The sequence below is a fragment of the Strix aluco genome, chromosome Z (assembly GCF_031877795.1).
Source record: "Strix aluco isolate bStrAlu1 chromosome Z, bStrAlu1.hap1, whole genome shotgun sequence".
NCBI classification, from domain to species: Eukaryota; Metazoa; Chordata; class Aves; order Strigiformes; family Strigidae; genus Strix; species Strix aluco.
Window position 1 is genome coordinate 22449999 of NC_133971.1, and position 26368 is coordinate 22476366.

The window sequence follows — 26368 nt, forward strand, 5'->3', positions numbered from 1 at the left end:
GGTTGTTGAAGTCACAAGTGCTCAGATTGTAAAAAAAGAAAGAAAAAAAAGGCAACAAAAAAAACCTCGCAACAAAAAACCCTAACAAACAAACAGAAACCTGAGAAAACCAGAAAGCAGATGATGCACATGGGGTAAAAGGAGGATGTTTTTCAACAGCTGGAAGAGGGGATCTCCACTCTTGTAATCTAATCTGTTGGGGTATTCACGTTCTTTTACCCAGAGGTTTTGAGGCGGGTCAGACAGCACGCTGGAGATCATATGGCAGGTAGCAATGTCACTTGCTCTCCAGAGGTCTTGCTGGAGACTGTTGTCCTGCTCTCTCTCACTGCTTAGGCAGAAGGCTGTCACAGCCTACCTCTCTGCCAACCCTTTTGCAGGCATTTGTAAGCTTCCCCTTTGCATGGGACGTCCTGTAAACATAGCTCTGCTAGTGCTTCTGCAGCTCCGCATGTTGGGATGCAGCCTCCAGCTTGTTGGATGGCATATTACAAAATCAGATCACGTTACCATATAGCCAAAGAGTGATGGCAGGAGAGAGGGGTTAGTACCAACTGTTTCTGGTTTTTGGGCCAACCAACTCAACTGTCCACTGTAGTTACCAGGTTATTTATTACTAACAAGTCATTTGTTGGTGACAGTGAAACACTTTAAAATACTCCATTGTTCTTTTAGCATGTCTCTCTCCCTTCCTCCTTCCCTCCCTTTTAAGCCTTAATGATATTTTGTTTCGCCAGTTTCTTTGTGTCACATCGGAAAATTATGCTTTTTTAAATTGCTCTGGAAATGTTTGTGCTCAAACAGTGCATTACTTCACCAATAACGGAAGATCTATAAGCAGAAATTATCTGGATAGAAATTGATGCTGTTGGATTAACCCACTCAGCCTGCAAATGTAAAGGTCTGATCTCTTAAACAATATCTGCAAAGAACTGACAGTTACTGTCAAAGTGAATTAACCATTGAGTACTGCAGAGAAATGACTAGGTCATTTCTCCACAAGGACAGGGATTTGATGCAAAAAAAGTTTCTGGATATGGATTAACTTCCATTTGCAGTTTGGCCAAGTGTGCGTGCTGTGTTTTGGGGATGGGGTATTATTTTCATAAGCATCTTTTACTCTGTGTAGATATTGCCTGTCTTGGTGCATGTGGAAAATTATTTTTTGCCCCTGTGTGATATGCTAGTGTAACAGCGGCATGGAAAATTCACCTTGTTTCCTGTGAGGATCTCAATTTCTTCTGCAGAAGTGAATTAGTAGCTCAGTTTTATTGCGTCTTCAGTCTGTCATTGATCTCTCTTCTCAGACTGAAAAATATGACCAGTTTCTTAGGGCTGGTTGTAACTTTTGTGGTACTCGCTAGTGGGAAAGGGCAGAGACCATCAAGTATGTGTTACTCTGGGTTTTGGGGTTGGGTTGGTTTTTATTTTCCAATATTTGCAAGATAAAGATTTCCTATTGCAGTGTCTGAATCTTTCCATATGTTAGCAAATTCCAGTAAAATCTATTTTTCTAGACAGTGAAGTTGGACTCCAGAAATGTCTGTTTTTACCGGCAGAGGCTGTTTTCAGGGGGATGATGGTACTACAGCCAAAACAGGAAATGAAGCGATGTTGTCGCTTTCCTCTGGCACTCCCTTTCCAGACTTTACCACCCCTCAGTAAAACCTCACAAATCCATTTTCACATTCATTCTTACAAAGAGCTTCCAAAATGCTTGAGATGCTATAGCTCCGTAGCTCTTTAAAGCAGTCTGTTCAGCAACTAGAAGCAACAGACAGGAAGGCTTTGGGAGGAGTCATGTTTGTACAACTGGTTTTCACCGGGACAATGGAGGGTAGTGTTGCATGTGGTGTAATAACAGGTGTAACTTGTGCAGTTTGTTGGTTGTTGGTTTGAAGGCATGTTGAGTAGTTGCATCTACTTCCTTCTACAAGGATGTATATGAACAATGCTACCACCCAGTCAGTGCTCACATCAGTCCCTGTGACATCGGAAATAGATAATTGTCTTCCATACTATATTGGCAAAATAATTTCCAACCATATATTAGATCTATTCTGATACTTATTGCTGTAGTAATAGATGGTGGATGTGACGACAGCCTGCTTTCTGGAGAGGGGTGTCAGGTGAAAGAGCCAGGCTGATACCAACCAAGCTGCAGAATTTGTACAGTAAAATGTGTGCATTCAAATATACACAGTGTCAACAAAGTTTGACAGGGACAGTTAATTTTGTGCTAGCTTCCAAACTGTATTGATTCATCTGCTAAGGCAAGAGAAGGGGAGGTCTCTTTTCTGAGACATCAGGAATTTGACGGTAGGGAAAGAGTGTCATTAAGTGGAAAAAGACTTGTTGTTCAGAAGGACTTTAGGGCAAGAGCACAACAATGGGCTACACCATCTGTCTGGAAATCTCCTCCTTTCTTTTCTGCTTCTTTTGCCCAATACTGAATCACAGCTGTTAACTTATTGAAGCTCTTTTAATTGCTGAGCAAGTTAATGCAGGGCACAGGAAGTTATCTTCATTTGTAGGCAGAACACACCCTGGAACAGAGAGGGCAGAATTGCAAGGAAATATGGATTATAGAGAACATAACCACTTAAATCAGTTCAGCTTGTCCTTATGTTTTGGCGGGTCATCCACTAAAGTTTCACATGCGTTACACAGCTCATTCTGATTTGTCAAAGTACAGCACGTACCAAACTCTCTTCAAGATTCAGCAGTCTGGTCCCTGACACAAATCAAGATGTTTGCTGAAATATAACTCCAGACATGCCATGTGAGGAAAGAGGATGAAGGTCCTGAAGTGACAGGACAGAGAGCTGGTATGCGGCTTTTCCCCCCATTTTAACCAGTAGCGAACTGATTAATGAAAAAAAAAAAAAATACGGAGTGCTATGTTAATGCAAATGATTGCTGAAACTAACTGTTTGAGAGAAGTCAATACTGACATCAGAGTTTGGATCACCTTGCAATTTCAGGGAGACCAAGAGCTTATCTGCATTTCTGTGGTGTGGTTTTCTCTTTGCCAGTCTACTGTGACTATCGTGTCACAGTTGCAGGTGCCTCTGCTCACCTATGAAATCATGTTGACAGACTCTGTGTGTTTTAGGATTTTTTTATTAATTGCTTTAAATATATGTCAAGAGAAGTTTCAGTGTTTGAAGAGTCACTATGAAATAACTTTTTTTTGAACAGTTTTTAGCTAGTGAATTGCATTTGCATAAGTGAATCTGCACATCTACTGTTCAAAGTGACAACATCAGAGGTGGTGAAGGTTTTACCTAAAATAAGGACTCAAAAGAGGTAATATCTTTCTGTTAGGAATAGGATCTAGTGCTCTGTAACTTGCAAAAGAAAATCCAGATTTTTGCAATAGTTCGTAGCAGTCACTGTAGTAAAGGAAGGAATAACAGGAAGGCCTCTCCTCTTTTCTTAGCAGCATGAAATTGAAACCAGTTTTTCTGCCTTTCATGTTTCTTTTCTTATGTGCTAGAAAGTGTATCTGTAGTTGCTCTTTTATTAACCGAGTGGTTATTGGAGAGCAGAAAAACACCTCCATGAGTCCATAGTAGGTAACTAAAAATTCATGTTATCACCATCACTTTAACAAGTGATAAAATGAAGCAGTAGACAGGTCAAGTCATTACTGTTGGTTTTCCCTGGATGGTGTTCATTTGCCTTTTCGCCTTGTATGGCTGCGACAGTGGGGTCATGTTTTTACTTGTGTGTTGAACGAACTAATGTTTACAAGCAGCCATTGTTCAGTGAAGGGTGCTGCTGGAGATGAGTGATGCAAATGATTACTTTTGGATGGCAAGACTTCAGATGCCACATGAAATCTGGAATGTCTCTGAAATGACATCTAGAAGCAGTACCCTTATGTAAGAACTTTTTCTTACTTTCTCACCTTTTTTCATATTGTTCGAATGTTTTACTTTCCTTGATGGGTTTACGGGTCTTATCCATCGGAGATCAATTAGGACTTAAAACTGTCCTCTGAGAAACCGTAAGTTAGGCTTTTATTCACTAGAGGTGTGCAGGGAGGGTAGCTTTGTTTAGCTAAGTCGCATTTAACAGCTTCAAGATCATATGAAATCAACATCTTCAGAGCTGTGTAATCCAGAAACTTGAAGTCTGTGAAGTCAAGCTGTGGTACCAAAAGATGCTTTGATAGGGGTGCAGGAAACCAAAGCTGAAAGACGGCAACAATGCAGGACACCTGATACCGTCTGAGACAGGCACAGATTATGAAAACCCAATTTGCCTTTCAGTCCCAGCACCTTACTCCAGCAGAAGCACTGTGTGTTTGTGGGCCCGGATGAGATACACGGTGATGCAGAAGTTTTTGGTTATGCTGTATCTGTCCTGAATTGCAGATCATGGTGTACTGTGCAAGAAACTGAGGAGGAATAAGGATAATAATTTTTGTCATTGTAATGGATTTTTAGGAAGCAGTTCCTTCAAGATGATGTTTTTGTGATAAATGATTACATTTCTCCTAACTACTGACAGAATTGCATGGTTCTTCTTTTCTGTGGTCTCAGACAGCTGATCCAGAAATCATGATGCTTAATCACAGCATGTCAGAGAGCAGTATATTTTGTTTGGTGAGGATGTGTTCCTGCTCCATATGTTAGATACGCGCTACTCTACCGAGTGTTGACTGATTATTTTTATTCTCAGTTAACCTGAAACTCAAATGCGTTACCATAATGACTTTCTAGATGTTGTAGTTTATGGTGAAACATCATTTCTGAGACATGTGTCACCTTCACAGAGGGTAAGAAATTCTTTATTTTACAAATTTTAGATACAGATCCAAGGTGTTTCCCCAGTTTGCAATTCTCTATCTTGTGTCTATCAAAACAAGAGTACGTAGAGTGGTATTTGCCTGCGACACCTGCAGTTCCAGTGTTTGGGAACGATATGTGTGAATCTGCTTCCAAATTTGGGTGTTTTTTTCAATGCTTTGTAGTGCAGCAAGCCATCAAAATCTAATTAGTAAGAAGCCACTCCTGTGCTTTTGTGTTTCAGACTTTCTTTTTAATAGAGACTACATTTTCTGTCATAATGCCCTTTAGTGAAGTTCATTTGAGGATCCTGTTCCCCTTATTTGCAGTTCTTGAAAAACATGGGGCTGCACCCTGAACTCACACGGGTATTAAGTTAGGAGCCACCTTTGTTTGTTTGAATTGAGCCAGCCTGTTTTTGCAGGGCTGTGAAAGCACAGTCCCCTCTGTACTTTATTGCTGAAGACGATGAGGCGGGTTGGGAGCAGGGGGAGACTCCTTTTGTACAGTCCAACCTATTTTCAGCTGGAATGCTTTTAGGAGCCTAACCAGTTGGCAGAAAGTCTTAATCATTGTGTACGTCGTGCTCAGGAGGTTGAGAAGCAAGAGTTTGCAGAAGAGCCTTCCTTTTCTTAGCCAAATTGAGGGATCAATGCAATACAAGTAATAAAAATGCAGCTAGGGGAAATGTGAAATGGCCGTAGGCTTAGGAACTTTTTACTAATCCTGCATTTTCTATTTTTTGGAGAGATGGTGAAATATTACTATAGGCATATTTCTCCTCATCTTCATTAAAGTGCTTGTTGGATTTTATGAGGTTAAGCTTTTTCTGATATTTGGTTCTACCTGGAGTACACAGAGCTAGCTAAAGGCAAACAGATTTAAGATTTTTTTTTTTTTTAGTTTTCCTCTTCTGCTCTGTGAAGCTCCCTACTAAAAATTACCATTTTCTCTCCTTTTTATATGTGACAAACAGGATTCTAAACATACTTCTGGTTTTGGTCTAGATAGTCTTCCCTAAAGTCTGCTTCATCTGTAATTTTTTCCCCATCTTCATTATCCAAGAGTGGCAGCATTGCAGGATTAAGAGAAGAGAAAATAAACTTTAAAAGAAACTAACAATGAGCTACTGTAAAGTAGGTGTGGTGACACTGCTGTTCTTAAGTGTGTTTTGAGAAGAACAGAAACAAAGGTTTTCTGAGATCTTGTTGCGTTTGTGACAGCTCATGAGAGAGTGATGAAACGTACTGGTTGAGGATTTTGAGACTGTTGATGGAGTTTTACTGAAAATCACTCTCTTGGTCAAATAGCAAAGCTTCCCTTAGTCAAAAGAGCAGTAGTTTCAAGTTGATGCTGTTTTCTTCATCTGCCATGCACAGTGGAAAAATCAGTGAATTTCAGAAAACAGGCAAAACTCTGTTTTTGAAAAGAAAACAGGAAGCCTGAAGGATGTGTAGCTTGGTTCTTCGACTTCCAGTGAAGGCTTTCCTGGAGGAATGCTAAATCTCCATTTTCTGTCCTCTCCATGAGTATAGTAGTAGAAATTTGGAGCAAGGAGTGGAAAGAATGAAAGGTTACTAGCAAGAAATGAGTAGGAAAGAATAGGGGTCACTGGAAAGCTATATAAAGATGGAAAAAGTGATCCTAGAGCTTGGAAGATGAGACAGCTACATGTGACGTAAGGCATGTGGGGATGTGTTGAAATGTGAAGCAGGCATTTCAAGATGATGCTTTTTAAGAAGGAGAAATCATTTCCACAGTGGCGTGCAAAGGCTGAGTTTAAATGAACAAGACCAAAAAAAAAAAAAGACATAACTGACTCAGAAAAGCATGTGGAGTGCAACTTTCCTATGGAACTTATCTGTTCTTTCTTGGCTTGGTAAGTAAGTTTTGCCTTTGAAAAAATGAAACAGTGGCCAGGATAGTTACTAGCATTGTCTGTATATAAAATACCAGTTAGGTTTGGGGTCATTTTTGGTATATTTGTTGGATGCTGAATACACTTAGTGTGAGTGCTTTTCCACTGTGACTTACAGAAGAGAAAGTAGTAGATGCAGAGAGCAATAGGTGTCTCTCCAAAATTCTTTATGTAGTGGCTAATTTGTGGGTTGTGTTGTATATGACTGGCCTGATTGGGGGGGAAAAAGCTGCAGTAGCCTTAGTCCAAAATTTTTAAATGGCATTAATTTATTTGCCTTTTACATTTGACAAACATGATAGTTATGGAAATAATTTTATTCTGTTGGATCAGCTGATCAAACTTTACATGGCAATTCAGTATATTCACCTACAGCAAATCTGCCTATCTGGGGGGGGAGGGGGAAGTATGGTTCAAATACATTAAGATAAGGATGTCGTAATGTATAATGTTTAAGTTATTCTCTTAACACAGAAGAAAAGTTCATGCGATCACCAAACTGTAAAGCTATAGTTGTTGAAGAAATAAATGTATCCTAAATTCCTGCAAGTAATTCTGAGTACTCTTCTGTGAGGGTTTGGGGTTTTTTTTTTGGTGTGAAAAAAAAACCCAAAAACATTAACACGGTTCCAATGCTCTGTAGGTGACCATCGTTCCTTGCAAATGTGTACATGGTCTGTTCATTAGCCTTCTTGCTGAATTCTAGTTTGTGTGGTCGAGTGAATTGTTCGGCTCTTCTGGACCAAATTCCAATGTGCTCTTTGAAACTTCTCCTGCAAATCTGTTGTGAATGCTCATGTAAGCAAGTTGGGTTGTGCAAACTCACAGTCTGCTTTTGTAGCAGCCGAGGGGCTTGGGAATTCACTGCATACCCAGTTCTCTTGTTATTCTCAACAACTTTTTTTCCCTTCCTATTAGGAGCAAATGCCAGCATGACTAGGGTCTGAGAGACGTGCTCCTGTGTTCCTGCCACGGGTTTGCAGGTGCAGAGGAAGGGTGCAAGGACAGCAGGGACATTTTGAGCTACCATGGATATCCCCACCGATTTGGTGCCATCCTCCATGATGTCGCAACCTGAGGTGATTGAGGTGAGTAGACCACAATGAAACTGGCAGCTGAACTGACTGAACCTTTTTCTTATTTCCTCATTGAATCCTAGCTTCTTCTCCTGTCTCACTTCTGAATTATTCCTGAAATATTGTATTAAAGACACTCATCACTTGTTAAGAATGTTTTTATACTTTGAGATATGACATCGCTGTGTTATACTACTATTTGTAGAAGAAAATACATGACAAAATACAGATCACAGAATCATAGAATCACAGAATCATATAGGTTGGAAAAGACCTTGGAGATCATCTAGTCCAACCATTAACCTAACATTGACAGTTCCCAACTACACCATATCCCTCAGCGCTATGTCGACCCTACTCTTAAACACCTCCAGGGATGGGGAGTCCACCACCTCCCTGGGCAGCCCATTCCAACACCTAACAACCCCTTCTGTAAAGAAATGCTTCCTAATATCTAGTCTAAACCTTCCCTGGCGCGACTTGAGGCCATTCCCTCTTGTCCTGTCGCTTATTACTTGGTTAAAGAGACTCATCCCCAGCTCTCTGCAACCTCCTTTCAGGTAGTTGTAGAGGGCAATGAGGTCTCCCCTCAGCCTCCTCTTCTCCAGACTAAACAACCCCAGTTCCCTCAGCCGCTCCTCGTACGACATGTGCTCCATACAATCTCTACTGATCCATGTAGGTGGTCCCTGCAGTATGGTTTGATTCTTACTGTGCCTAATGAATACAAAGTAGAAGGTCATAATGTGGTTCAGTTGGAATAATACCACAGGAAATTTCAGGTTCACTGTTCTTATCAGAACACCTAAAGTTCTAAGCCAAAAGCAGCAATAAAATTAATGATATACTTAAAATTACCAACACACTAATCTTGCTTTCATGAACCAAAGTGTGTTGGTATTTATAAATACCTAAGTGATTTATTCAACTCCATGTACTGAACACTAAGTACTTCTGTTTGTATTATTTACTTCACCAGAAAACAACAAAAGGAGATGTTAGTAACAGTCACTCCATCTCAGAAAAGCATTATCAACATCCCTTTGACTTCCTAGAGACCCAAGTGTCTGTTACAACTTAAAACTTTTAAGGACATATATTTTTTACTGATGAGGGCACCACAGTTGCTTAAGGCACATGTCAGAAAACTGCAGATCGAATGTTTATTTTGCTTGCTTTTTTTTTTGTTTGTTTGTTTGCTGGAGATTCTTTGGCTCAGGAGAATACATCTCTTAGCAGTATGCACTGAGAAGGGCAGTAGTTCAGAGATCCCTGGACCCTGTGAATTTTCAAAAATGTGTCCACTAACGGGTGGTGATGTGAAACAAGCTGAATCCAAAATCTGCTTTGGAGAAGCTTCTTTGTGCTCCTCTTCCTCCTGTGTTTCAACTGGAGAACTAGTGTATCTTAAAAGTATTTTTGTTGCTTTTCAATTCTCTGTCCCTGTTAGGGTCAGAGAAGAATTTTTTGTCTTTACAGCAGAACAGAATACCTGGAAGGAGGTGGATGCTGTATACTTGTGTCCCAGGCTGCTTGGCTGTTACTGGACTCTTCTCCCTTTCTGGAGAAAGGCTGCCCCAGGCCGTCTCCTTGCATGCTCTGAAAGGCACTTGCACCCCTGTCTCCATGGGTTCTCTCTTCAGACCCTTATGTATGAGAAATTTGTTTATCTAAGGATTGTTGTTCAGGGTAAATGCCTTCTGGAAGGGAAAATAAGGTCAACTGTGGTGCAAGAATGAGTGGAAGAAAAGCTATCACTTGTAAAGGACTTGACGATCAGCATAGTCACCATTCTGTTGTACTTAGGGATGAATAAATGCACATGTCCTGTGTCTGCAGACAGTTTCTGCTGCATAAATCCTGCCCTGGACTTGCATCACTAGACAAAAGACTAGCGATAAATGGATGATTCTGGTCATTGACTGGTAATCCAGACAGCTCTCCCTCCACACTTGGGTTTTAGAAACTGTGCTTCAATGAGATTTGATTTGGGAGCCAAAAAGAAATGGCATTAGGAAGCAGGGGAAAGACTGGTATCTCAGTGTGGGAGATTATGGTAGAAAATAGCATTCTCTCAACCTCACGTTGTCAAAAGGGACTCAAATTTGATATCCCTATGGGCAGACTTACATGCATGCATGAATTCCCACAGGTTTCAGTAAACCATTGTAGATCTGATGGTTGATACAAGTCTTCAATCCTATGTAAAGGAGTAACAGCTCCAAATAATCAGCTGCGAGCCACGTGTATGTTTCTGAGGGTAAGGAAGAGCTTTTTAACAGGCAAGGACATAGTGAGATGCATAGCTAAAGAGACAAATCATTAGATAGAAGCATTGAGGTAAAGCACTTTTCAGACTGGGATTGCATGGGCTTGCCTTCCATGTTTGTGTTGACATACAAATTAATTTTGGATATAGTTCAGAAAACTATATCCGTTAACGTGCTTTTTTTTTTTGGAGGACTTTATTTTGCCTTTTAAAACTGAGCTGCAGTGGGCTGCAGAAGAGATTTAGACACTAATGTTTTAGGGAAAGATTTTTTTTTTTTTAAACTTGGAAGTAGCCTTGCATGCCTTCTACATGAGCTAGATGGCATCTCAGTTACAAAAAGTGTTTTGCTACTTTACTTTAAAATGTCTTTATCTGTAATATTTTTGTATCTTTTATCTTTAAACTTTCATTTAGCATTGCCAGAATAGTTGGTTTCCTTCACGTTTGGTCAATTCAGTCTTAGAAGTAATTATCTATTTTGTAAACACAGGTATGTATACCTATGTGTGTGTATACATCTCAGTAATAAATACTCCTCTGCCTATTGTCAGTCCTTTAATTGCACAGGGCAAGCAAGAATAGACTCTTATTTACCATGGGGGCAAATCCCAGAGACCTCAGCAGGACCTTTTGCAATCTGAAGCCCACCCTGACAGGTTTTATGAATCATACTGATGCTTGTCGTGGCACCACAATGAGGGAAGCTCCTGCTAATTTAATTGCAAATGGTATCTTTTTCAAGATTTGTCTTCTGAGTTAGGTTACAAAAGACTGACATTTTGAAAAAGTTTTTGAAAGTCACTTCTTGATACCAGGTGTGAAACCGTTAAAGTATTCTTATTGCTAATGTGTCAACACGGGAACTGCTTTTGGTGCTCTCTACAACCCTCTACTGAAGCAACACATTTTCAATAGTCATGTCTCTTCATACCTTCCCTATGCACTGACCTGTCTGAAGCTCTCTGCTCCCATCTTCTTTCCCCCCTAGCACCCTGTTACTAGACATAAGTAGTGATTAAGAGCACAGATTTAAGTCATCTTGGTCATGTTTAAATGTGAAGGATAAGTAAAGTTTCAGGGTAGTTTAGCTATCCGTAGCTGATTTCTGGAATAGAAAACAGTTCTGGGACACCATTCACAATATGTCAAAGAAGTCAATGAAATGAAAAATTTTCAGAATATGCTTTGAATTTTTGGCAATGAGGTTTTATTGTAAGGCAGAATCTAGTGATTTCAGGTTAAATAAGCCATTCGGCTCTTAGAGAGAAACAAAACACAGTGGAACTTTTTGATTTTTAAGCAGGGGTTATTTTGTGGTACATGTCACAACTTCATACCTCAACTATGTATAAGCAACATTATATCATGGAAACCTGATTAGTCTGATAATGCAGTAAGTGGAAAGTTAAATAATTCTGTAAGAAACATTTAGCATCCCAGAGGACTTTGCTGTTTGCAAAAAGGAAACATAACAAGTGGTGATCTAAACTGATTAATGTACTCTGTGGAGTGATTAGTATCTTCTCTCTTTGTGAATGGCATGAGATGAATTCTGCAGTAAAAGCTTTGAAGAAGAAATGATTTGAGCTCCAGTTGCCTAATGAACCAGGGACTTCCAACAATGCTTCAGAAATGTTTAACACAAGAAAACAACAAAAATTCATCATTCTCTCTTTCCTTTTGCCAGAAGTGGCTCCTACCAGCCAAATGCTAGAAGTAAATGAGTACATTTAAATAACTGCCTTGCAGCTGTTCCAAAGAGAAATCCAGAGCATTTTCCATTATAGTGGCCTCTCATGGCTGTGTGGTTACCAGAGCCAAAAAACACTTCTCCCACTCTGTGCCACTGCATACTTCTCTATTTTCCCTTCTTTTTGTTTGAACTAGAGTGGAAGAGATTTAAACTATCCTTGCCACAGAATGGTCATCCTCAGTAGCTTTTTCTTCTTTATAATGATGCTTGAGAACAGACTCCTGTGGGGCGGCACAGCTGTTTTCACCCCTTTCCCCCACAAAGCCCAACACAATTTGCATTTTGGATTTGCTGCCCAAATTTCTGCAGCCAACAAATGTGCTGATTTTTTTCTTCCCTTCTAGGTAAGTAAACGAATTAACCTCTTTACCAAAACAGACCTCTGATGGTGGTAAATAAGGTAAATGAGAGAACAAAATGAAATGGTGAGGATGGAAGAAACAGTTTGGATTAGAGGTATATCCACCCAGTTAGAGGCATCGTAGAGAAACTTAGACACTAGTGTGTTTTTATTTTAATATTCTTACACTAGACAAGATTACCAGGGGTTCAAAATACATCTTTGTTTTGTTCAAAGTGAGCCTTATAGGCAGCTGCTCAGTACTGTATGAACAAGTTGCTGATAGTGAAACCATTGTTGCCAGAGCCCTGAGAAAGATTTTGCTGTATTCTGTTTATATATTTCACAAAACAGTGCATCAAAGCAAAAGAAACCCAAACTGTCTGTTGTATATTTCAAGAAAAAAATGTGTTTGCCATGATAAACAGAGGATAGTTTTATTTCCATTTGGAAATCTCAATTTCCAGCTCAAAATGAAATTTGCTATGCTCATTAACGTAACTTTGAGTCAGCATTTTGCTTGTAGGCTAAACTCTCCCAAGTGCTCACTTTGCTGGTTTGCTCAGTGAGGAGTGATGGAAGGTGTGCCCTAGAGATGGAAGTAGCTCCAATAGCTTACAGCATTTTTTCAGCATAAAATGCCAGTCTTTCAACTGCTGGAGCCAAAAATTAATTACCAGCTTGGCTCACTGAGCACCAGACTGGGTCCAAAGGATGCATGTTGTAATTCATTATGGATGGAAACTCACTTAGGATGTTAGAGATGCAGATTACTTTTTTTTCCTCCTGTTTCTTGCATTCTGATAGCTTCTAAAGTGATACAGATAGGGGACTGTGTGCTGCACCTCTCTCCAGAAGGCTCTTCCTGGGACTGGGGTCTTTGGGGAAGGTCTGTCCTGTGCTGCACTCATCCTGCACAGCAACCTTCAGGGACTCACAACAGGTCAGATGTCTGCCTACGATGCTCAGGTTGAGGATAAGACAGGTAGCAACTGAGGAGCAAACTGGGCAAGATAATGGGGAAGCCTAGTCTGCATCATGACACAGACTTTTTTTGAAGGCGTAAAAGGTGGCATATTTCAGTCACTAAGTTAGATGATGGAATATAATTGCCTTCCTGTGTCTCTCACAAAGCCAGGAGGTGTTGAGTGTATACCTGTGTTTGGCTAATGTTTGTGAAGCTCAGCTTGTGAGGAAAGCTCCCCCAGAAGAAAATGAAGCTTAAAGAGCTTTACAAAAACACTTTTTGCACTCTGTATGGGACATGTGGGCTCCTCATGCCCGATCATGTCTCTCCTAGGGGCAAAGCCAATTAGCTTATTTTTGCAATACCTCCGCATTGTAGTAGTGGCCTCCCTTTGAGAAGTGGTTAGAAGGCAGAGATGGGGCAGCATAGGAGTGCTGTGTGGTCTTGGAGCAAATCTTTAGTAATCAAAGCGTTTAAGCCATCCTAGCAATGTAAGGGGGGGATGTGATGATGTAGAACTATGCCCTGATTCAAACAGTCTTAATTTCCTTCTTAACTGAAAAGCATTCATCAGAACATGTAGGTAGTGCTTGCGAGGGATGCAGCTCATCCGACGATGGATCTGTGCAAAAGGAGCAACAATACAGCAGTGTTTGAATTATTGGGTAGGTTGCTGGAGGGATGATGTCACTCTCTGTCTTTTCTTGGATATTTTTTCCAATTTTTCTAGCTTTTTAATTTCCTACATCTCCTTTTTCTTGTAGAATTCTGCAGTGAAAGATACTTGATGTGTGCATACATGCTTCCTTTCTGCAGCAGTAGGAAGTGCAAGAAGTTGAAACCACAGAGCTGGCAACCTGGGGCCCTGTTGGGCCAGCTCAGTATGCTCCTGACCATCACTGCTCTTCACTAATGCTCTTGTGTTTAAATAGTGAATTGCATAGCTCCTGATTTATCTATGCTGAAAAGCTGTAGGGCCGAGTCGACATATTGCAGACTCGATAGTTAGTGACCCTGGCATCTTCCAGTAGAAAAGCATTTTCAGAGTTATCTGGACTTCCGGCTCTCACCCATTCCTTTTTCAGCCCACAGAAGCTATTTTTGAATTTGCTTTTGTAGTAGTTGACAGTGAATAAGCACTAAGGAAGGTCAACACCCTCCCTGGTTTTAGAGTCAGTCTGTGGAGGTCATAATCATAGCTTCCAACAGGATCTGTGCCACTTGTGAATTATACCTTCTAGCAGTAAAATTGCTTCTTTTTCCAGTGTTGCTGGTGACTAGGTCTTTTTGGTACACTGAGTGTGTGGATATCTTAGGTTGCCCTTTTCAGGTATAAACTGTAGGATACAGGAGAACTTCTCAGTTCAGGTTCTAATGGTTGGGACATTTCTTAGCTCTGAGACTCTGTAGTAATACAGTCTACTACAGAAGCATCCTAAAAATTACTGGATATGCTAGCTATTGCTACATGATCCATAAGTAACTTTATGCTTTATCATGTTATAGCTGCAAAGAGGTTCATTTCCTCCTGTCTTTTCAGCTATGTGAAGGGCAAAATGAGTCTAGTAAAATGAAGAGGTAGTCTGCTGTGACTGAACCACCACATCTTATTATACAAGGGGTTTTTTAAGTCCGTTGAACAATTACTTTGGGATATGCAATTCTGAAAAGGGTATGTGAGAAGCAGTTGTATCTTGGTGGTAGGGTTTCATACTTCCATTGTGCAGATGAAATTATATCTGTACATAAGACATAGTAGACATAAGGCTGTAATGAATCAGGACCCTTGTCTTGAGACTTTTTGATTTTTTGACTTAAATTTTGGGTAGATGCCTACTCAGCTTCTACTTTTATCTTTAAAGGAAACACTGTCTTTTCTCCTTTATTTTTAAACCCCTTGTTTCTTTTGAGTTCTGCAGTTTGAACAATAGTTTGTGTTTTTCATTAGTAATGGAGAAATTTTTGTTGCGAATGGGTATTTTTTCTCATCTGTTACAACTTTACTTTCATAAAACCCATGGTTTTGCAGTTGTGGGTTGAGAAAGTATTTACATATTGATTCAATTATTCCTATACTTACTTGCTTATGCTTATTTTAAAGATATTCTTAATTGATACCCTTATTTGGCGATTTTGAAGTTGGCAGTTCCCCAGATTTTTTCATCTCTAGGCTTCCTGGTATGTTGGTAAACTTCAGAGAATTTGAGTAAACTGAAATCAGTGCTACTGCTTTTCCGTTCACTGATGCACTAAATGTAAAGCTGTAAGAACACCTATTGCTGTTCTGGAGTCCTAGTCTACCATTCACAATTCTGCATTTCCTCTGATGTTTTCTGCATTTCTGGGCAGCACTGAGAATGATAAATACTGTTTTGGGGATCCAAGGGTAGGTACCTCAGAATTAAAAGCTCATCCTGTATAGAATGAGTCTTCTCAGTCTCACAAACTTTAAGGAGACTGAATGCAAGTTGCATGACTTCTGAAAAACTGTGTCTGGTTTGTACTTGGCATTTCATTGTATGTAAAATTGTCATCTTCCTCAGACTTCCTTGCCAAATAAATTGCTTTTCATCTTGTCGCTGTGTTCTGGGTAAGAAAACAACAGCATGTTGAGGTTAATTCAGTAAAGGGGAAAAAACTGAGGAGCAGACTGTGTTTGGAAAGCTTAGGGTTAAAATATTTTTCAGAGTTTTCTTGGATATGGAATCATTTTTGTGGCTTCCAAGTTTTAAAAGCTCTGTAAAAGTCAGACCTTAGTATTCTAAGAATGTTCAGCTCTGTTTCTCTGAGAGAAATAAATGCACCCATGCATGCTGGGGGGGTTGGGGTGGGTGTCTTTTTTTTTTTTACTTTTTTGTTAGGTGGACAGAGGAACTCTACAAACTCCACTGCAATCTGAGAGTGTGCAAACTGATCCTTTACCCCTCGGGCACCTTGTGCTAACTAATGCTTCATTTTGACAGTATCAATCAGTGGTGTTTGAAAACTTTTCCACCCTAAACATCTCACCATGCACAGTCCTCACCAGGTGGGCTGTGATCCACCACCCAGCTGGCAGGATCCAGAGATGACTTCTTACCTTTCTGCTCCAGGCAGCCAGTGCCTTCTCCACTCTGGTCTCTTCCTTGAGAGGGGAAGGTGGTAATGTGCTGCTCACTCAAGGACATCCCGTGGGCAAGCTGCTCCATGCCTTGGATCCAAATCCTCACCCCAGTCTTTAAGTTGTGATGGAGAGGTAGGGCAGCAGCAAGATTAATCAAGCACAAAACACTGGAAAGCTGTGTACATGGACTCTTCTTCCCAGTCTCCCCACTGATGTGGCCCCATACCATCAGGGGAGAGAAGCCAAGAGGACAAATAAACCAAATAGTGGCTGGAAAGGCCAGTGCCAAGGGGACGTTCTGGCCACTGGATGACTAGGTGTTGACTGTAGAAGCAGAGTGAGTTTTAATTATTAAGTCCTAGTGCCAAATTTCCTGGTCTCTGTGTGCTGTGTTGTGGTTATAACTACGTCTCATGATATTAAGGGATTTAACTCCATGTACTCAGGATTTTCTAATTCTTTGGTTTGGGATAGCTGTCTTGAGTATTAAATCAACCTCAGTTGGTTAGAGGAGGCTTACTTTTAGCCTGCTATTACTCCTTTTTGCTTTATCTGTCTTGTTGATTTATAATTCAGACGTTTTCTTTTTGTACACAGATGTGTCCTAGAGGTTTAGTTAACATGGGCAATTTGCAGTTCAGTTTGTTTTAAACTTCTGTTGAGATATACTAAATGGATGAGGTAAATCTCAGGGCACTGTACATCTGGCTTACCCAAGCAATGAAACACACTGAGTGAAACTTCAGGAAATTAAAATATAAACTTCCCTGCCCCTTTTCCTGCAGGGGTAGGAGAGGGATGGGTTTGCCTGCTTGCATATGCCATTATGGCATGTTAACACTTTCGGTACTCAGAGATACGTTGTATTTACCTCCTGCTTGAGTCTTTCCAGTCAGATAGAAGTATCATGGCTACATGTGATGCCTTGGGATTTATATGTTTGTGACCTGGGAGGTCAAAACTTTCCTATAAGATATGTGCTGGCATTTGAGAAGGCTGATCATCTGGAAGTCCCCTGTTTGAACTTTTGTCAGGAAACTGTCTCTTCTTTTGCTCTTCTTCCCCTTGGGACTGAAAAGATTCCTTTTAAAGGAGATCCCAGGTTTTAGATTAGCATGTCCTAAAAACAAAACTGCTCCAAAATCACTTATGTGAAGACAGTGTTTTGTTCCTGTGTTTTCAAAACAAGAGAAGAAGCCAGTGAGCCTTACGCTATTCCTCTGAATCACTCAAGTGCTGTCATGCTTTTAAATTTAACAAATCTGACTTTTTAGCATTTTACATACTCTTATGTGTGTGGCATACATTCAGCCCTGGCATGGCATTTTGTGAATAAGACAATTTTTTCTTATTGTACCTTTTTTCAGACTTCATGTGAAAAAGCTCGGGAGAATATTACAAAATCAGGGAATAAATCACATTCTAAGCCCAGTGCAAAATAAAGCCACAAAAAATTTAAAAATACATATTCGGCTAGGTCTATCTGGCCTCTCTCCACGGGAGCAACAGTGGAGCAGGAGTTGTTACATATGGGCAGCATCCATCTGAAAGAAAAATTTAGATCGACAAATATATAAACAAAGAGAGAATTTATTCAGGATTGAAAAAGTCCACTAGATCCTGGAGTGCTGACCTCCTCTAATTCAGAGTGTAAGACTGTGTCTAGATATTCCTACAGAGAGTAAAAAACCAGGGCATTCATATAATTAATGCAGATGTTGGCAAGCTTTTATAAGGGCCACTAATTCATTCGTATGACTTCCTCTCTCCCTCAAGGGTTCTTATACTTGACCTGTTATTACTACACAGTCTTTAACCAAAGAATTAAAGCCAGATGTCTTGTAGCTAGCTCTCTCTTTGTTAAGTATCCCTTATAAATAGTTTTTTTCTATACAACAGAGAGATCCTACATGAGAACTTCTTAAAATTCTTAAATAATGAAGGCTGAAAGGTTTCTAACCTAAGAGTTGATGTATCCTAGAGGAACAATAAAGGTTTTATAGTCACTGTGCTGAGAAATACTATTTACTCTAGCTTTTTATTATCCTGGGTCTGCAAATGTTTCTGATCAATGTTTAGGTTGGAGGTAAAATCATTCTAAAAAGACCTTTTTCTTTAACATAAATCTAAATGTCATGTAATGCATTTGGGATATAGGTGGAAAGTTTTGTATATTGCTTTATTGGAATTAGCGTAATTGTGTTGACAAACAGAGGGAAGTGAAAGGAAACAGAAGTAGCTTTGGGTAATACTAAGGAAATCTTTATCAGATACTATTTTCACTCAAGTCCAATTACTACTACTGTTTCCCAATTCTGTACATTTTTGGTTTCAACATGAAGGTTAGGTTAGCTGTAGTATTCCTTGCAGAATGGCTGGAACTGTCCAAAACAAGTTTTGTTTGTATGTTTAGGAAGATAATAGGAAGGTATTCTCATCTTTTAGTGTTGTTGGTCTGTTCTTTGATTGGGCTTATTATCCAGTTTCTTGCTAAAACTGCTCCTATTTTTTTGTAAAAATTGAAGTTTAGGCAGTAGAGTTTCACATCCATAAAAGCATGGTGTTAGAGCCACGTCTCCTGGGTCTCTTTAAAAAGAGACTTTTTTGACATGAGTTTCTTGGTTTGGTTTTTTTAATTATTGTTTTTACATTCTCATTGTTAAGCCGTGCTAAACAAGGAACCACAATGTTATTCAGAGGGGTTTCTTTTTCTAAGATTTACCTTTTGGGAATTGCACCTTGAGTAATTGATTATAACTGGGGAAGGAAACTCATTAAGCATTTTCTTGTTAGCCACCAGTTTTACACAAAATCAATACATTCTGGTGGAGTATGGGGCTTGTTTGTTGCACCCATACCTGCGCTCAGCTAAGTACTCTGCAAGGAGAATTAATCATGTATTCCCTGACATAGCCATAACAATACTTTAATGCAAGGAATAAGGTTTGACGCTTTTAACTCTAGTTAAGTCAAATATTGCTTTGCTGATTTCTTACTTCACACCTTCTATTCTAAATTGGAATAAGCCAGTTCAGATGACTTAAAACATGGTGTATTACAAACCTTGTTTAGAAACGTGTCTGATGGAAAAAGAATGCTCATAGAAATACAGTGGCATGCTTCTTTTATTGTTTATAAATACACTTCATGCTTTATGGACAGACATAGCCCCTGGCCCTGGCAATTTGCCATTTCAGAGCACATTGATGATCTTAATTTAGGGTGTTCTCCCCAGTTTTTAAGACAGGACAAGAAGGAATGCCCCTGAAGAAGACCTGAATGAGTTAAAACTTGCTGGGAAATGTAATCCACTTTTTCACCTCTTTGAGGAGCTCTTCTTTTAACAATGCTACAGCCAAACAACAGTTTTATGCATTGATAATATAAATAAGGTGTCCTGTAACAGAGTTAACTTTTCTTAATTATGAATTGCATGCCCTTATCTTTAAGTGAATTTTTCAGCAGGTCTGCTTGGCCAGAAGCTCATTTGCTGTGCAATTTACAACTACGTCAGAAATCATGCTAGCTCCCAGAGCAGTTGAAAGCATTTCTGGTTGTTTCTAATCTGGTTGCTGTTATAGACTCCTCAGAGCAATTGTTTGTGAATTGTGGAATGCCATTTGGTCTGAAAAAAAAAATTGTTCTGAAGCGTGTTTCTTTCCTGTCCCCCTCCCCACTCTCTGTGCATGTTTTGTCCATGGAGGCAATCATATGTTTTCAGTTTTGATGTCATTCTTCTTTTTTCTCTCTTTTTTTTTTTTTCCCCTTTTCTTTCAGTCCACGGCCATGAGCGAACCACAGTGCTACTACAATGAAACTATTGCCTTCTTTTATAACCGAAGTGGAAAATACCTAGCCACTGAATGGAACACTGTCAGCAAGCTTGTAATGGGACTGGGGATTACCGTCTGCATCTTCATAATGCTGGCCAACCTCTTGGTTATGGTGGCTATTTATGTCAACCGCCGATTCCACTTTCCTATTTATTACTTAATGGCCAATTTAGCCGCTGCGGACTTTTTTGCAGGGCTGGCCTACTTTTACTTAATGTTCAACACAGGACCCAATACTAGAAGATTGACTGTAAGCACCTGGCTTCTCCGTCAGGGTCTCATTGACACTAGCCTGACGGCCTCTGTAGCCAATTTGTTGGCCATTGCTATTGAGCGGCACATTACAGTTTTCCGAATGCAGCTACATACTCGGATGAGCAACCGACGAGTGGTGGTTGTAATTGTTGTTATCTGGACTATGGCCATCGTCATGGGTGCCATACCAAGTGTCGGATGGAACTGTATTTGTGATATCACTCACTGCTCCAACATGGCACCACTTTATAGTGACTCCTACCTGGTCTTCTGGGCTATTTTCAACCTGGTCACTTTTGTGGTCATGGTGGTCCTATATGCTCATATCTTTGGGTACGTCCGCCAAAGGACTATGAGAATGTCCAGACACAGTTCTGGACCCCGCAGGAATCGGGACACCATGATGAGCCTCCTGAAGACTGTGGTCATTGTGCTTGGTAAGTGCTTAATTTGCCTCTCCTGTTCTACCCCTCTGTTCCTTATCAGGTGATTTCAGTAATGCATGTCCAGCTTCTGGGAGGTTGGCAGCATTTGGAAGACACTAGAAGAGGTGGCAACAATAAAAAACCCCAGCATTCATTACTGTGTTGGGACTATTAAGCTTATTTATGGGACTGGGTATAAGAGACTTGGTCACTCGGCCCTGTAACATGAAACTGATGAAAATCTAGGACCGTGAGATGTAAGGTGATGGTTTTTTGAAGCAATGCAGGTTTAAAACCTGTTGTGGCAGCCTATCCTGTGCAATGTTCACCCTTCTGCCTTTGAAGATGCCAAATGGCTACAACCTTAAAGTACAGGGAAGGTTCAATCTTCCACTGAAGCACATCATCTTCTTTTTGCCTCCCAAAAGATATTGTTTGTATTCAGGCAGTGCTCCCATGTCTGGAGAACATTGAGGAGCTACATACAGGCTATTGCTTAAAAGATTTTGCGTGTTAAGCAGGACAGCATGTACAGTTCACTCAGGTCTATAATGTTTGGCACGTCTGAGTATCTGCCAATTTGCTAATTCGGAAAATTAGCAAGTGAGGCACTGGTGTGCTTAAGCACATTGCTCAGGATGTGCCTAAGTTTCAAGGCTTGGAAAAGAGGGAAACATGAGGCAAATATCATTACACACTTTGGAGTCAGAAGGTTCCTGTCATTTTGTGAATGGCTGTATTTGGCTTTTGTCTGGGACTCTCAGTTTCCATATGTAAAAGCACAGCCTGGATACTGGGTACCATTCCCTGGTGATGTTCTTTGCAGTTTGTTCTGCTCTTTGTTGCTGCAGATGATAGTGAGCTGCAGTCAGACAGGGATCGTGTCAGTTGTCATCTTGTCCCCACCTGTGTACCCACTCATGAGGTCCTCCAACATGGTACACAGGTCGCTTGGGATCCTAGTACCATGTTACACTGTGAAGTTGCCCTAGTAGTCCATAAATGCAACTGTATGCAGTCTACAAAGCCCAAAACTTAGCCCCAGGTCTTGCTTTGACATCCTGATTTCCATGGCCTTATTCCAAGACTTGTGCTTTCTAGCAGTACTGTTTGCACAAACATGGCAGAATACTTGCAGATATTTACTGAGTCACTGTGTCAACTCACGTTAGTTTAAGAATGTACATGTTGCTCTCAGACATAGTGATTAACGTTGTAACCAGAATATGAACTGTGTAGTTGACTAACCTGTCCAGCCATTGGTAAGTCATATTCCTACATGTTCCACTCATCTCTTCAGGAAAAGAATCTATGAGTTTTGTGAGGGAGGCTGTAGTGGTGGGCAGAACCTCTCTTGATTGCCTGGTGGTTTGGAAATCTGTCCATCTCCACCTCCATGATCCTCCTTGAAGAAGCCAAGATGAGATTAAGAACACAAAGAAAATTCAGACTTTGCAGTTGTCGTTTTAAGAAATAGATCCTTGTTTTTCCTCCTGAAGGAGTTGCTATTCATACAGCAGTGATTTCCTGTGAGGTGAAAGACTGGCTCAGACTTTTTAAAAAAAAAAAAAAAAAGTGGGTGAGAAATAGTAAGCATTTATACCAGTGCAATGCAGAGTTGTAGGAATGAATAAATAAATAAATAGCACATGGCAGCTAATCCCAAGCATGTATGGGACTAGAGGTGTGTATGCAGCTGGAAGGCTAGGTAGTGACTGCACCCTCCAGCATTCTCCTATGAGCAGGGGTCACAGGGAAGATGTACAGGCCACCCAGTGTGGCCGCAACAGTAGAGGTGTACAAGGAACATAAAGCAGCCTTTTTTTTCTTTATTAAGTACCTTATTTTTTCCAGGTATTGTTCTGGAAACAGTGGAACAACTCCAGAGGTTAAGTAGCATTAGCCAAACTGAAGGTGACTCGAGTTTAGTTGCTGATGTAGTTCAGTAATATCTCTGATTCCTTATTGGGGCTATTTGGAGTAAGGTTTTTCAGGACTGGAGGTAGCACAAGTGGAAGCTTTCTTCAAAATTCAAACAGGACCTTGTTTCTTGTTGGTGGTGCCATTAAATTCATTCAGTGTTGTGCACACACTCTGCTTTAGCACCTCTTCTAATCTGCATAAAACACCATTTACAGAGAGAGGCAGCATATTATTTTATTAAATCTGTTTGAAGAAAACAAAGGGAACCCCAGGCTGTGGCACTCTTCATCCTGTATTTGGATCTTCCACTTCAGTATTATTTTGAAAAGGGGTTTTTGTTTGGTTTTCTGTTTTTTTTTTTTTTTTTTTTTCCACAGCAGTGTGGTTTCTTTGGTTGGAGGAGGTCAGTCATAGCGCTATAGTGTAAAGAAGCAGCAATTCTTTCACCTCCTTACCACCTGTGAGACACAGTTGCAAGATAAAGATGTCTAGGAAACCACTGTGGGTTTGGTGGGTTTTTTTAATTAAAAAATAAAAGTGATTTTAAAAAATTAACAAATTTATAAAAAAAAGCCTGAAGCCAAAAAGCAGGCCTGAGGGCAACCACAGAGACTTTTGGGAAGTTAAATGTTTGTGCATCAAGGTGTTAAGCAGACTTCTAGATGAACCACGAGAAATGTTCATTAGTTGCCATAAGCTGTCTGTGTCACTGAATTTGCACTTCCAATGGAGTATTGTTTTGATGTTCTAAAGAAAAAAAGCTGATCATCACTTCGAAGCACTGGTTAGGTGGTGTTTCAGTTTGGAGTAGACAGTGTGGTCAGCCTGTTGATCAGGCAGGCGTCCTGGTGTTCTGGCACTGCTTGCAGTCTGCTTGCAATTCTGGTTTAAAATTTACACAAGCAGATGATTTAATTTCAAGTGTTGTACTTCCTGAGTGCCTCCTTGTAAAGGCAGTCAATGCATAGTACTGCAAGTTTATCTTCTTCAGCTTTGGGAAAGGCAGAAAAGGTGGATATCTTAGGCTGCCTGGAGCAACTTGCTGGATGCTTATCTCATGCAATCTGTCTTTTTCTGCATCAGTGAACAGCAATAATGCAGAGGAAGAGACCCCCTGCCTTTCTTAACGGTGCAGATCAGGGTAACGCATTGCTGTTTGAGGCAGAAACTAACTTTTTGCTGGAGGTGGAGGGGAGAAAGGAATGGTTTCGGTTTATTTTTAGGATCCCTCTTCCTCCTCTTCTGCCCCACAGCTGAGTGGGGAAGGAAGTTGGTGTTCGACAGCCCACTTACCCAGGAGGAGGCAATTAATTTTAGAGGTGGGGGAGGGTGCCTTGGGAACCAAGGAAAAACAGCTGAGAGTATGAGTAAACCTATGAGCATTGGCAGACAGAGGCAAACCAGTCCTCATCTTAGGATCTTTGTTAAAATGCTGCTCAGCCATAAGTAACCCCCTTGTGATTTGGGTAGCAATGAACTGTTCGTTTGACTTTTAAACTTTCATAAGCGGGTCTTCCCGAAGTTGTCCTGCTGGCTGTACTCCCCGGAAAGGCCTTGCTGCTGCAAGCAGAAGATCCTCTTTTCCGCTGTCCCCATCCACACTACATTTTGGGGGGCAGGAGGAGGAGGGAATTAACACAAGAGCTGCTTGTTTGCTAGCTGCCTAACACGGCCTGCCCTCCTCGCGCCTTGCTGCATTGCTCCAAAGGGAGAAGGTGCAGTCCTCCCGGCCGCGATGCTGTCAGCATGTGTGGGGCGGCCGCCAGCCACCTCTGACAAGAGGGTGATTGTGTGGGGAGGGCTACGGCTGCTTGACGCGCTGGCTGGAGCGGTCGGGATCTGGCACACTGCGTCATCCCACAGACCGGGTGGGATGCTGCATCCTAGGAACAAGTCAAAAGCAGAGAACAGATTATTTTTTTTTTTCCTTTTCATGCCCTTTTGTTTTTTTTTTTTTCCTTGTGTAAAATATTTTAAACAGAAGGAAGTGATTTCATAGTTGAGCCTTTTTTCTTTTAACAAGGCTGCTTTTGAAATCTTTCGAAAGTAACAAGGAACATAAAGCTCTTTCTCTAGAGTATGCCTTTCCTTTGCACTGGAGCTAAGGCAGGGCTGATCTGTGTACTGCTCATAGTCATAAAATCGGGTCTGGTTTGGTTTGCAGCTCAATGACACTTTGCCTTTCCCCAGCACCATGTGTTACATTTAAATGAGCAATCAAGGGAACAGGCAGAAACCTAGCAGTTATTACAGCTGATATTTGGCATCCTCCCTTCCATCCTCCACATTTTCTTAGCTTACATTTAAGGACAAAGCTAAACTGCTTTTCTGGTGGAGGTCATAGTTAGACTCTGAATGCATTTGACTGGGCCGAATGGAAGTTTGGACCAAACATGGATGACAATGTCTAACTACTATTTTAAGAAGCAGTAAAAGCACCAAAAAATTATATCAGAGCTCAGGGCTGGAAAAACTACCTCTGCTCTGGATTTCCATGGCCTGGAAAAAGTAATGAAAGGCTAGGGTCTTTTAGGAGTTCTTATATAGCCGCATTTGTAGATAAGTACCAGCTTACACTGTTGCTGTTGAAAAGTTAGCTTGTATGTTGTTCTGCCTAAATGCTGATTAAACACCCATACTTAATTTGTCAGCTCTTGTTTATACAATGTGGATAACTCTTCCCTATACCTCCATACACATCTTTGGATATTCTTCTCCATTTAGAAGTTAGACTTGAAGATTATGATATTGAGGTTTTATAACTGAATTTTAAATAGCCATAATAGCAACAACCCTTCTTATGTGTATTTTACCAATCCTGCCAATTAGCCTTCTGTGTTGGGTGAGTTTTCAATGATGTTTGGCTAAAATTATGCATGCCTGTTGAGCCGAGCACCACAGCGAGCCCCCAGGACATAGGGGGAGCAAACAATTAATTCACGATTGCTTACCCCTTATGTTCCTGGGAACTAAAAAGACACTTAGGCCTCTTCCACCTGTAAGACCATCTACTTTGTTTGGAGGAGTGTGGTTTACTCTGTAAGATTTGGAAACTAATGTGGGCACAGATAAATAAGTAAAGGTTCTTTTTGGATAAACTGTTGACATTTAAAGGAGTCTCACTGTGTTTGAAGACAGTCCCGTACTTATAATGGAGCAATAAATGCAAGGAAAACATCTGGAAGTTCAGTATAAACATCTGGAAAGGGTGGAAATGCTCAGCAACATTTTTTTTCCTGCCCTCTCTTTCTGCCATAGTTATGAATTGCATGAGAGACTTATTTTTGTACTTCTGTAGCTTTTCTTTCACAACTAGGTACCAAATAGGGATGGAAAGCAGCAAATAACTATGGAAATGCATCTGAGTGTCAACATATGCTGTAGCCAGACAGTTAAAGCAAGCAAAGTGCATTATTGATAACTTTAACTTTTCTGGGTGATTGATTGATACGCAGAATTTCATTCCAAGATCAAAACCATGAAGTTCTGTGGGGGCACATTTTCTAAAAGATGTTTTCAATAACTATGTTCTCTCTCCTGGAATGCAGTCTGCATCTTTTCCCGCTTCCTCCACTCATGCAGCAAGAGCACTTGATTTTCAGTAGAAAATAAAAAGACCCTGAAATACTGCTACAACCTGAATGCCAGCACCCTGTGTTTTGCAGAGGCATGTCTTTATATGCATACCCCTCATGCAGTGTCAGGTG

At 40.5% G+C, this 26368-nt stretch overlaps 1 protein-coding gene across 5 annotated transcripts in view; it reads left to right on the plus strand.

The window, feature by feature from the left end:
• The window catches only part of LPAR1 (lysophosphatidic acid receptor 1), an 81255-nt gene that overhangs the window by 16345 nt on the left and 38542 nt on the right, over positions 1–26368 (plus strand). For 4 of the 5 annotated variants that reach the window (XM_074813172.1, XM_074813173.1, XM_074813171.1 and 1 more), the window contains exons 2-3: positions 7633–7802; positions 20003–20750. In XM_074813172.1, coding sequence (XP_074669273.1) covers positions 7743–7802; positions 20003–20750 — 808 coding nt within the window. In that variant the 5' untranslated portion in view covers positions 7633–7742. Of the gene's footprint in view, positions 1–7632; positions 7803–13661; positions 13788–20002; positions 20751–26368 lie in introns of those variants that run through there. The other variant, XM_074813170.1, reaches the window with a different exon arrangement.